The sequence below is a fragment of the Meriones unguiculatus genome, chromosome X (genome assembly GCF_030254825.1).
Source record: "Meriones unguiculatus strain TT.TT164.6M chromosome X, Bangor_MerUng_6.1, whole genome shotgun sequence".
Taxonomy (NCBI): Eukaryota; Metazoa; Chordata; class Mammalia; order Rodentia; family Muridae; genus Meriones; species Meriones unguiculatus.
The window spans coordinates 39,842,948-39,853,902 of NC_083369.1; the positions used below are offsets into that span (position 1 = coordinate 39,842,948).

At 50.5% G+C, this 10,955-nt stretch overlaps 1 protein-coding gene across 2 annotated transcripts; it reads right to left on the reverse strand.

Annotated features, from left to right (window-relative positions):
- Positions 1-108: 108 nt before the first annotated feature.
- LOC132650049 (N-acylglucosamine 2-epimerase) lies at positions 109-8,820 on the reverse strand. Of its 2 annotated transcripts, none has more exons than XM_060374967.1 (11): positions 8,674-8,820; positions 8,352-8,461; positions 8,114-8,189; positions 7,928-8,003; positions 7,596-7,768; positions 6,893-7,117; positions 6,141-6,222; positions 5,128-5,303; positions 4,264-4,395; positions 328-415; positions 109-249 (listed from the first exon to the last, which is right to left on the reverse strand). In XM_060374967.1, the coding sequence occupies exons 2-11, from the start codon at positions 8,456-8,458 to the stop codon at positions 158-160; spliced, it is 1,227 nt and encodes a 408-aa protein (XP_060230950.1). In that variant the 5' UTR covers positions 8,459-8,461; positions 8,674-8,820; the 3' UTR covers positions 109-157. The 2 variants fall into 2 exon arrangements, with proteins under 2 accessions (XP_060230950.1, XP_060230952.1); XM_060374969.1 differs by lacking the exon at positions 8,674-8,820 and adding an exon at positions 8,600-8,645.
- Positions 8,821-10,955: the final 2,135 nt, after the last annotated feature.

Here is a 10,955-nt window from a genome sequence, read left to right on the forward strand (position 1 = left end):
GCGCCGAGGTGCTGTGTTTGAGGCCACTGCAAAGGCCCGACAGGGCGGGTAGCGTGGGCAGTAGTTATCCCCTCCCACAGGGCCCACAGAGGTGCGCACACAAGCACGCCAAGTAGCATCAGCTTTATTTCGAGCCTCCGCAGGTGGGGACAGCGGCTTAGGAGCCAGTAGGCGCGGGCCCAAGGCGGCGGAGGAGGTCTCCTAGAATCTGCTCGCACATGGCCAGGCACCGCGGTACATGGAAGCAGCCTGTGGGAAGAATGGTTGGGAGCACCAGGCAAGCCGGTTGCCACAAACCCCTGCAGTCTCGTCCAGTTCCTTGCTCACCTTTAAAAGGGCCTCCCTTGATGGTGAGGGCCACCTTTCCCTCTCGGTTCAGATAGCCAAACCATTCCCCGTACTCAGGATCACGAAACTAGAGGAAGGAGAGAACGAATGACAGCTAGTGTCTGGCAGGACCCATCCCAATGTCACTTTTGCGCTGCTAGCGGTAGTCAGAGTAAAAATGACATGGATTCACGATCAGTAAGTCCTTTTGACGGACCATAGCCGGGAAAGCCGGGGGTAGTAGGCAGCAGGCCTTCTCGACAAGTCACCTGATGGGGAAGGGGCTGCGGGCAGTGAGCTGCAACACTGAGAGAACAGCTGCTCTATATTCGATTGGGGCGTATTATCTAACACCTTGAATACTCAAAGACGGACACAGTTTACTGATTCTGGTCTTTACCACTTGTGGCTTCTTCTCCATCACTAGAAAGGAGAGCAAGAAGGATACAGAAGGAAAGACAACCCCCTCCCCCCAGCTTTTATAGACCCTCTGAAAAGTTCCCAGAATTCCAAACCTCACACAATTGCAGAAACTGTCTGCAGCTGGCAAATCAGTCAGCTGCTGCAAAACGGCCCCACATCCCCACACCTGGGATTAAAACAAAAATATATTCTTACACTATTTTGTGTTGTTTAATAACTTATTTACTGGAGGTAACCTAGAACCCCTGCACAGGTGCGGTCCATGGCAGTTTAGTGTCCAAGTGGGTCACATAGTGATGGGGAACAGGGAGTGCCTCTGACATAATCTGATTGGCCTGCTCTTTGATCACCTCCCCCTGAGGGGGGAGCAGCCTTACCAGGCCACAGAAGATGACAATGCAGCCACTCCTGATGTGATCTGACAGACTAAGATCAGAAGGAAGGAGAGGAAGACCTCCCCTATCAGGGGACTTGGGGAGGGGCATGCGTGAAGAAGGGGGAGGGAGGATGGAACAGGGAGGAGAGGAGGGAGGGGTTTATGGGTGGACACAATCTGAATAAAGTGTAATTAAAAAAATAATAATTTATTTGCTTTTATTTTTTGTGCATTGGTGTTTAGGCTGTGTATGTGTCTGTGTGAAGGTGTCAGCTCTTGGAGCTACAGACAGTTATGAGCAGCCATGTGGGTGCTGGGAATTGAACCCAGGTCTTCTGGAAGAGCAGTCAGTGCTCTTAACCACTGAGGCATCTCGCCATCTCTCCAGCCCTGTTCCTTTGTGTGTCTCTGTGTGTGTGTTTATGTGTTTAGACCAAAATTCTACAATTCTCACTACATTTTACCTTTTCTAAGTTAAAAAAGAAAGAAAGAAAGAATCCTAGGTTGATCTGCCAGCAAACTCTGCAAACCAGTGACTTCCCTGGAGTTCATGTCCTCTCCTTCACAGGCCTTTGGTCTAACAGGTCTTTGAATCATCAAGCAGAGACACATAACTCCTGTCCTTGGATACCAAGGTTTTTATGACAGGGTTTCCCAGACTTTCCTTTATCCCTGTGGAATGGGGCATGCCTTTAGTCCCAGAACTCAGGAAGCAGAGGGTGACACGTTTCTCTAAGTTTCAGGCCAACCTGGTCTTCTGCCTGTCTTCACCATGGGTTCTGAACATGTCTCTTACTTCTCTTGATCCTGTCCAGTGAGTCTGATGCTTCAGAGATGTGTGTGGAACAGCACCTCGGCTGTTTGGACAGACCCATTGTACACTCATTCTTGTGTCACTGAGACTTTTCGATTCCCCAAAATGTAGCCCAGGTTCTTTTCCTAGTTCCTTCCCATTTTCTACTCACTGATAAAATAGTTAAGTAGAACACCTTCTTAGAAAGCTTAAAGAACAAACCACTGAAATGCTCCCTTAAAATTGTGACATGAGTTGTAAATTTTAAGCTGTGTAATGGTTCATTTCTGTAATCGCAGCACTCAGGAGGCTGAGGCCGAACAGTCTCAAGTTTAAGGCCAAGTTTAAGATTTTGTCTCAAGGAGTGGTATATTCTTCAAGTGAAATATAACCAGCTCTCTATATATTCCTTGTAACTTTTGAGTAGTCTTGTCCTTATCATGTATTTAAATTTTGTTTGTTTGCTTTGGGGGAACAGGGTTTCTCTGTGTAGCCTTGGCTGTCCTGGACTTGCTTTGCAGACCAGACTGGCCTTGAACTCACAGACATCTGCCTGCCTCTGCCTTCCTGAGTACAGCAATTGCAGGCCTGCACTGCTGCGCCTGGCTTTATGTATGTATTTTTGAGATAGAATCTCACTATGTGTCCCTGGCTGTGCTGGAACTTGCTATGTGGCTCAGGCTGGCCTGGAACCCAGTAGAGTTCCTACCTCTGCTTCCCCAGTGCTGGGACTAAAGAAAGGCACGGTAACTGGCTCATGCCCTTATTTTTAACTACTTGATCTTGACACAAGATAACGGGTGGGTGCAGAGAGAAGGAAAACTTAACAAATTTCCAAGTTGCTTTTCTGTGGATTGTGCCTTAGCCATCTGAATTTTAGGCACTCAGTGACTATCTACCTATTGATTATTATACCTTTTGCAATTAATTTGCTTGGTTTTTTTTTGGCGGGGGAGGGGAGGTTGATACAGGGTTTCTCTGTGTAACGTTGGTAGTTCTGGAACTCACTTTGTGGACCAGGCTGGCCTTAAACTCACGGAGATCCACCTGGATCTGCCTCCAGAGTGCTGGGATTAAAGGCATGTTGTACCACCGCCTGGTGCAATTAATTGTCTTGCTTTCATCTGAGACAGCAGCATGGGCAGGCTTTGAACTCACAGTCCTCCTGCCTTGGCTTCCCAAGTGCTGAGATTACAGAGATGCACTCCACAATGGGCTCTTGGAATTGTTTGTCATGTCCACCTTCTTCAAGGGCATTCTTATTTCATTTTATGGTTAAGATTGGTGACTTGGAATCCTTACGCGTAACAAATATATTCACTATTCAGGCAGAGATGTAAACTAATGGCTCACGTTGTTTGGAAGTGGTGCTGAGTATCTGAGAGAATTCCAGTTGCTTGTTTACATACAATGTTGTTTGTTTGTTTGTTGGTTGGTTTGTTTTGCCTTTAATGATAAAAACCATGCTGGATTTCAGTTACAGTTAATACAAAACAGTCATATGTAGTGGCACACACCTGTCATCCCCAGCGGTCAGTCAAGGTGGAGGCAAGAAGAGCAGAATTACAAGATCGGGCTGGAGAGAGGGCTCAGAGGTTAAGAGCACTGGCTGTTCTACCAAGGGTCCTGAGTTCAATTCCTACCAACCACATGGCTGTGGCTCACAGCCATCTATAATGAGGACCTGTGCCATCTTCTGGCATGGAGGTGTACATGCAGGCAGAATGATGTATTAATAATAAATAATTCTTTTTTTAAAAAAGTAGTACGAGATCGTCTTTAGCTATATAGTGAGTTTTAAGGCCAGCTTGGGTTACATGAGACATCTAAAAAAATAATCATGGGCTGGAGAGATGGCTCAGAGATTATAAGAGCACTGTCTGCTCTTCCAGAGGTCTTGAGTTCAATTCCCAGCACCCACGTGGTGGCTCCCAACCATCTACACAGGGATGTGATGCCCTCTTCTGGTGTGCAGGTGTACATGCAGATAGAGCACTAATCTACATAAAATAAAATCTTTAAAAAAGAAAAAGTTCCGTATCATTTGCCATCGGCTTTGTTTTCCACAGCTCACTGGTCTCTGTGTTTGCTTGTTTGCTTGATTAGAGTCTGATCACCCCAGAAAGGTGAATTGCTTGAGGTAGGGCTTCTGGGTGCACCAAACAATAGGCACTCTTGGGACTCTCAGAGCAGCTGAGGTCAGCACCTGGTCAATGGGCTGGAAGGGGCTGAGGGAAAGCTTTCTGGATGCCCTTATACAGCCTGTTTCTCCATCTCCTGCTGCCTATCATAACCTTCATATCCCCCATACTGGGCTTCCAGGGGACAAAGACACAGCACTTACCTTGTGGAAAGTGTACTCAGCCACCTGACAGAAGAGGTGCAGCAAGGCAGGGTCCCCACTGTCACGGTAACCCATGAGGAAGGCAATCATGGCTTCACTGTGTGGCCACCACAGCTTCATGTCCCACTCCAGCTGAGAACAGAGCAGAGATGGGCAGCTGAGGTCCCTGTAGGCCTTAGAAGGACACCTAACACCCTCTGTTCTGGCTCAGGACTTGGTACTTAACCACGAGACATGCGCTGTGAGGTGTGAACAGTCCCGAAGAGGCAGGGCTAACATTCTGACCTGTATGTACCCCAGGCAGCTCCTTAGAAGAGACAAGTACTCCCTTTAGCCCTTGAATTGGAACGCTGTCTGCCTTGTCACACTGTCTTTAAGCCCCTTGGACACTGCTGCTACGAATGGCTGGGGATCCCCCTGCAGTTCTCCAGCAGGATTAGGAAACAACTGATCAGAGGAACCATTCCATTCCTGCCTGCCACCAAATGAGAGTCACCCAATATCCCTTCGAGCCACTGGCACCAGACAAAGGGGACATGTGTCTTGGCATCAGCCTATGCACAAACTCTCTTTAATGGCTTTTCCAGGATAGGGGCTGGAGAGAATTGGTCTCTAGGTTCAATTTTCTTGTTGATATTGCTGCTGGCTTTTGTTTTCTTTTGTTTTGTTTTCTTTTGTTTTGAGACAGGGTTTCATTATGTAGCTCTGGCTGTCCTGGGACTCTCTGTGTAGACCAGGTTTGCCTCAAGTTCACAAGGATCCTTCCCCCCCACCCCCGCCTCTGCTGGGATTAAAGGCATGCACAATTACACCTGGCTTCTACTACATGCCAGGCTTCCAGCAAGCTGCCCTGGGTGTTCCCACCTGGGTAGGGCAGAGATCATCAGCATCCTTGAAGTAGAAGAGGCCTCCATGCTCAGGGTCCCATCCAGAGTGGAAAGGCAACAAGAGAAACTTGTTGATAACGTGCATTCGAAGTTTGGGGTCACCTTTCCTGAGGGCATACTGAAGCAAGAACCAGCCAGCTTCCAGTGCATGGCCTAGTGAGGGTTGAGGGAAAAAGTAAGGCAGGAATCAGATTCCCCCTTCCAGGCATCTGAGGGCTTGAGTTCCTGGCACCTCCCTTCCTCCTCAAGGGTGAGAGATGCTTGAACTCTGTCATAGGACACCCTGCCTTTCTGCCTAGACTCCATTCCCTGAAGAAAAATGAACTTCAAAAGCCCCAAACACAGACATGCACGTTCTTGCAGCCAATGCCCAGTCCTGGGCGGACTATGACCTCCCTGTGCTTAATCCTTGTTGAAGGGAGGAGGAGGGCAAGCCCTGTCCTGACATTCCTAAGAATTCTGGAATTTAGGTTGCTTTTCAAGGACACAGAAGTATTATGAGAATGTGTTTTTATTTTAATCCCAGGTGGAGGGATCTAGGGCTGCTTCAGACTGCTGCAGTGGACCATGAATTGCCTCATGCGCTAACAGAAGCATGCTTTGGCCAGCTGCAGAGAGTTTCTTTGATCGTGTGACATTTGCAATTCTGGGAACTTTTCAGAAGGTACATCAATTTGAGGGCCCTAAGAGGCGGGGTCATTGGTTGTTGGTCATTTAGGGAGGTTGGCTGTGGCTTGATGACAGCTGTGATCAAAGAAGAAACAAAAGGAAAGACAGTAGATTCAAGGATTTTCCTAATTCTTCTCTCCCCTCTGTCCTTGTTTCTCTCCTATCTAGGGATAGGGGGTGAAACAGTGAAGGGGGGAGGATAACGGGTGGGAAAAAGAGGAGCCCACAAAGTAGCGAAGACTACTACAAACCCCCTCCATCTGACGATGCCCCAAACTCAAAGATGAGCTTTTTCCTAACAGGTCCAGCACATGCCATCACCTGGGTTCTGGTGTCTTCCAAGGCAACCAGGAAGTTCTTTGCCATCCTGTGATACATTCTCCAGTACAGCTTGTCCCTCCCTCTGCCAAGAAAGGGACAAGAGATATTTTCAGTTCCCTGTCACCCAACCAGAAAGATCTAACTTCAAAAATCCCTTCAACAATCCACCTGCTCAATTGCTGTACCAGACATCCACCTGCTCAATAGCTCCAAAGGGGCACTTTTGGTTGTGTGCTTTGAGAGTCTTTGCTAGCCCAGGCTAGTCTCAGACTCACTGTGTGCAAGCAAGGCTGACCTTGGACTCTAGATTCTCCTGCTTCCACCTCCAGAGTTCTGGAATTACATTATATGTGTACCATGTCCTGCTCCAGAACATCTTTGGAATGGCTGATTGTCTCCCGTGGGCCTCGTAGGTTCTGATCCTTCCTTGAGGTCTGGGTCTCTCAAGTGAGGAGGGTAAAATACTGAATAAAGAGGCATGGCTAACTTGGATGTAACATAGTTGGGGTGTAACAGAGATCCTGATCTCAGGATGTGTCTGAGTTCTGTACTCTTGTTTTCTGTCTTCAGACCCACTCATCTCTGCCCCAAGCCAGCTGGGCTCTACCTTCCTGAGGACCCTGGGCTGTGTTTCAAATGATGAGCTTCCTTGGATCCACCTGTCTAGAAAGCTGGAGAACAGATGACTTCAGGCAGAGGGGCCCTGGAGAGTGGGAGAATGGGGTTCACTCTGCGCCTGTCTCTGTGCCCACCTGGACGTGCTGAAGAATCCTGTGGACACACCAGTCCCCTAGTTCTGCATACTTTCTGGTCAGCTCCTCGTTTTCCTCTCCAAGCTGCTCCACCAGGTTGAGCAGCATCATGGGCACCGCCATGGACTCTGCGTCCGGGGCCCCTGAGAGCTCAGGCCGGCCCAGCCCAGCTGGGTCCTCCCGCACCCAGTGGACGATCTGATCCATCATCTCCACAGCTTCGTTCTGTGGGGAGACCAGGCAGAGGCTACATGCCCTGTCCCGGACCCCCCAACCACTCGGGAAGGATGCAGGACTCAGTTTGTTCTCCGGGGACACCTGCTCTTCCTGCAGCTCTCCAGGGCCAGCCCTACAGCCAGGCACCGGAGGCAACGCTGCTTTGGGTGCGGGTGCGGGTGCGGGTGCGGGTGCGGGTGCGGGTGCGGGTGCGGGTGCGGGAGTTGGTGGACGACTATGGGATTCAGATCCACAGACAGAAGGGTCCAGGGAGGAAAGAGAGGACCTTTTCTACCTGGACACAGGGCACTGAGGGATCCCTGTTTGCCCAGGGTGCCTATGGTAGTACAAGAGGTGGGAGTGAGTTAGAGAGGCGAGGTGGTCACAAAACGGTAGGAAAGGAGTGAGTGGGACTGGTGGCAGGCTCCCAAGCCTGTCTTGAGAGTGCCCTCATACCCAACAGCCTGTGGCCATCCCTCCCACACACCTGATAATGCATTTCGCCGGTTACTTTCCACAGCTCGTCCATGGCCATGGTGTAGAAACACTCGCTGAAAATGGTCCGCTGCACCTTTATTGGACGGCCATCCCTAGTCAGCACAAAGGCACACTTCTTGGCAGGTGGTGCCACCCGGGCATAACGCAGCAAAAATTCACCACCTGGTAGTTGGGTGACATGCATACTAGGTGAAGACTCTGAATGTACCGCCTCTTGGGACCTACCGAGCCCCCCTCCTCGTCTAGATCCCTTTAGGTCCATTAAATAAACGACCCACCGAAGCTCCTAGGCAGATGGGAGATGGAGGTAGCAGAGGGTACCTGCTTTTGCTGCATTCAGAAGCTCAACACGACGGAAGCGCTCAAAACTGCGGTATAAGCGACAATACATCCACACCTGTGAGGGAACACAGTTTAAGCAGGAGCAGCTGTGGCGAGGGGAAGCCTAGGCATCCCTGGGTGGTATACACTATTTGTTACGTGACAGCCTAAAGTGTGCAAACTGACCTGCCTTCCCTGCAGCCAGACATACTTGAGGTGATCGTACACCTGTCCATCACGGCCAAGGCATGTGAAGAAGCCCCTGTGACACATGTATTGTTAGAAAAAGAGGGAAGGAGCCTTGCACCCTTCTTCACGGCGTCACTACTCTCCTAAAGCCAACAGATGTGTCAGTCACCTTCCAGTGAGCTTAAGGGTTTGGGAAGGGCAAAAGCCCTGGGAGGATCATGGTGGAAGAGCTAACCCGTGTTCCTGGTCATGGGAGTGCTCCATCCAGAAAGCGACCACACGATCCAGCTCTTGTCTCACACGTTCCTTCCAGACCTGCAATGTCTCCCATGCCTTCTCCATGTCCTGTGAAGTGAGTCTGGTCAGGGCATGGAGGCACAGCTCTTCCTTCACAGGGACTTCTTAAACCAGTTTGAGTGGCCACCAGAGCTGCTTGATCCCATCCCACCCCCATAGGGCCTCCAGCCAAGAACATCCTCCTACCTTTGCGATAGGCTTCTGACCCTACCGTTGGCTGGAACCGTCTAGAAAGCACCTCTGGCAACACTACCACTGACCTGTAACTCTCAGAGTCCTCTGTCCGTCATTAGATTTCCTCCAGGAAACTGGAGTTGGTCGCTCTCCCGTGGCTGTAACTCAGCTGACTGAGCAGTGCCCCACCCACCTGCTCTTCCTCAGGGTTCTGCAGGGCCCTGACGTGGGGGCGGGACAAAGGGCGGGACAAAGGGCGGGGTCTCAAGCCCCGCCCCCTGCCCTCCTAGGTCTGGGGTGAGCGCCTTGGCTCCAGATGGTACCTGGGTGAGGAAGTCTGAGCCCAGAGGGCGGAGACTGGATCTGGGCCTGGCAGCTAAGGCTGGTGATCCCAACAGATACTGGATAAGGGCGCCCCTGCAAATGTCTGAATCCTGAGATCCTATGACCCTTTTCTGCCGATTTCGTCCTTCAGCTGCTTCAGTTTATCAAAGCATTTGTGACCATTGGCCCTGGTTAGAGAACTTCCCTCCAAAGGGAAACAGGGTAACCACAGAGCAGGGCAGGCATCCTCCAGCTTTCTGGGCTTGCCTCCTAGCTACACAGTATAGGTTGACTTGGAAACAGGCTGGTTGGTGTTCCCCATTCTTGCTACCCATTGGGCACCCTCACTGCTCAGCAGAATTCTGTGGAGGCAGAGTTCCAGCCAGAATGCCTGAGGTACTTTGGGGAGCTTCACCATGTTTTCAATGCTTTTTTGTTTGTTTGTTTGTTTGTTATGTTTTGTTTCCATTTTATGTTTTGGTAGGTTTCTGCCACCCCCCTCCTCCCAGCCCCCGTTTATGTCTGTGTATCACATGCATACACTATCTTCAGGCCAGAAGAGGGCATTGGACCCTGTGGGGCTAGAGTTACAGATGGCTTTGCGTCTCCACATGGGTGCTGGGGATCCAATCTGGGCCACCTGGAAGAGCTAATACTGCACTTCACTGCTGAGTCATCACTCCAATTTCTTGATCGTAATGGACTGCCACCCAGGAGAAGATGCTGGGAACTGACCTCCGGTCTCTTGCAAGAACAGTACTCTGTTGTTCCAGCCCTGTATATTCCTTGCCTCCCAGAGTAGGATGAGAAGCTGAGCGAGGGGAATAGGAGGGAGTGAGAAGTAATGGGAAGAACCCTTGCACTTCTGTCAGGCTTGTGTCCACGTCTTAAGAAACCTGCACAGGTCTCTCCAATGGGCAACTCACCTGCTGACCCATGTCCTCCTATTCCTGAACATTGCTCCCACAAGCTGCTACCTAAATGACAGGCTATCTATCGCTTCTCGTCCTGGGACTGAGGCACACTCGTGGAACTTCCCCTAGTGACAAGCAACACTCAGCAAGAAGCCTTGGAAGTTGTGGACCCAGTGAGACTGCGCTCCCAGCCCCAAGTTGTTTCTTAGCTCTCCCAGGCAGGGTTCCAACTAAGGCAGGGAAGAGCCTGGATGGGAGGACATGCTAGGAGGTGTTGCTGTGGAGCCCAGCGATGAGGTGAGCACCAAGGGCTCCTCAGAGGAGGCCTACCACACTGGGCCTGCACGCAGGCATCAGCATGCGCTGAGCGCACACACCTAGGTGCAGAGCAGCACCAAGCCCGCAGGAGACAACTTTTGGGACCAAAATGGGTTAGGAAGACTAGCAACACATGGGGCTGAAGAGACAGCCCAGTACTGGGTTAAGTGTGTACTGGTTTTGCAGAAGACCCAAGTTCAAGTCCCAGCAGCTCATAGCTACCTGTAACTCCACCTCCAGAGGACTGTGCCTTTGCTATCTGAGGGAACCTGCACACACTCTCCCACACATGTAAACAAAATTAAAAAAGCTGGTTGTGGTGTCCTTCACATGCAGCACTTGCGAAGCAGAGGCAGTTCGAGGCCTGCCTGGTCTACATAATGAGTGCCAGAGATGCACACTGAGACCCTGTCTCAAAAAATACATCTAAATAAAGGGAGTAGTTAACAGAAATGTCAGAAAGATGCTGAGGAAACATGTCCCCACATCCCTTTTTGTCTCTAGCTCAAGCACCTAGAGACATGGGAATGGTTGACTTGCTCCTCAGCTTTGCTGGCACCCGCCATTCACTTTCTGCCCCTAGTCAACTAAATCATAGCTGTACCACCCAACTGGCTGACTGCTGGGTTGCCAGGGTCAATGATTCGGCCTCTTCCTCCTTGGAGGGTTGACTTGTGCACAAGGCCACAGGATTTGGTCCTGCGGGAGTATCTGTCATGTGTCAGACATACCTATCCTGACACCCTGGGGCCTCCTGAACTCATGGAGGGAAGTTTATAGAGGCTGTCGCTTACTCACATGTCCAGGAAAGC

Bases quoted from the DNA above. Each gene is read 5' to 3' on its own strand.
- LOC132650049 (XM_060374967.1), bottom strand. From the start codon at position 8,458: ATGGAGAAGGCATGGGAGACATTGCAGGTCTGGAAGGAACGTGTGAGA. The intron at 7,769-7,927 runs GTACCCTCTGCT...CCCAACTACCAG, and splicing joins TCTGAATGCAGCAAAAGCAG to GTGGTGAATTTTTGCTGCGT. The intron at 7,118-7,595 runs GTGTGTGGGAGG...GTCTCCCCACAG, and splicing joins CCGGCGAAATGCATTATCAG to AACGAAGCTGTGGAGATGAT.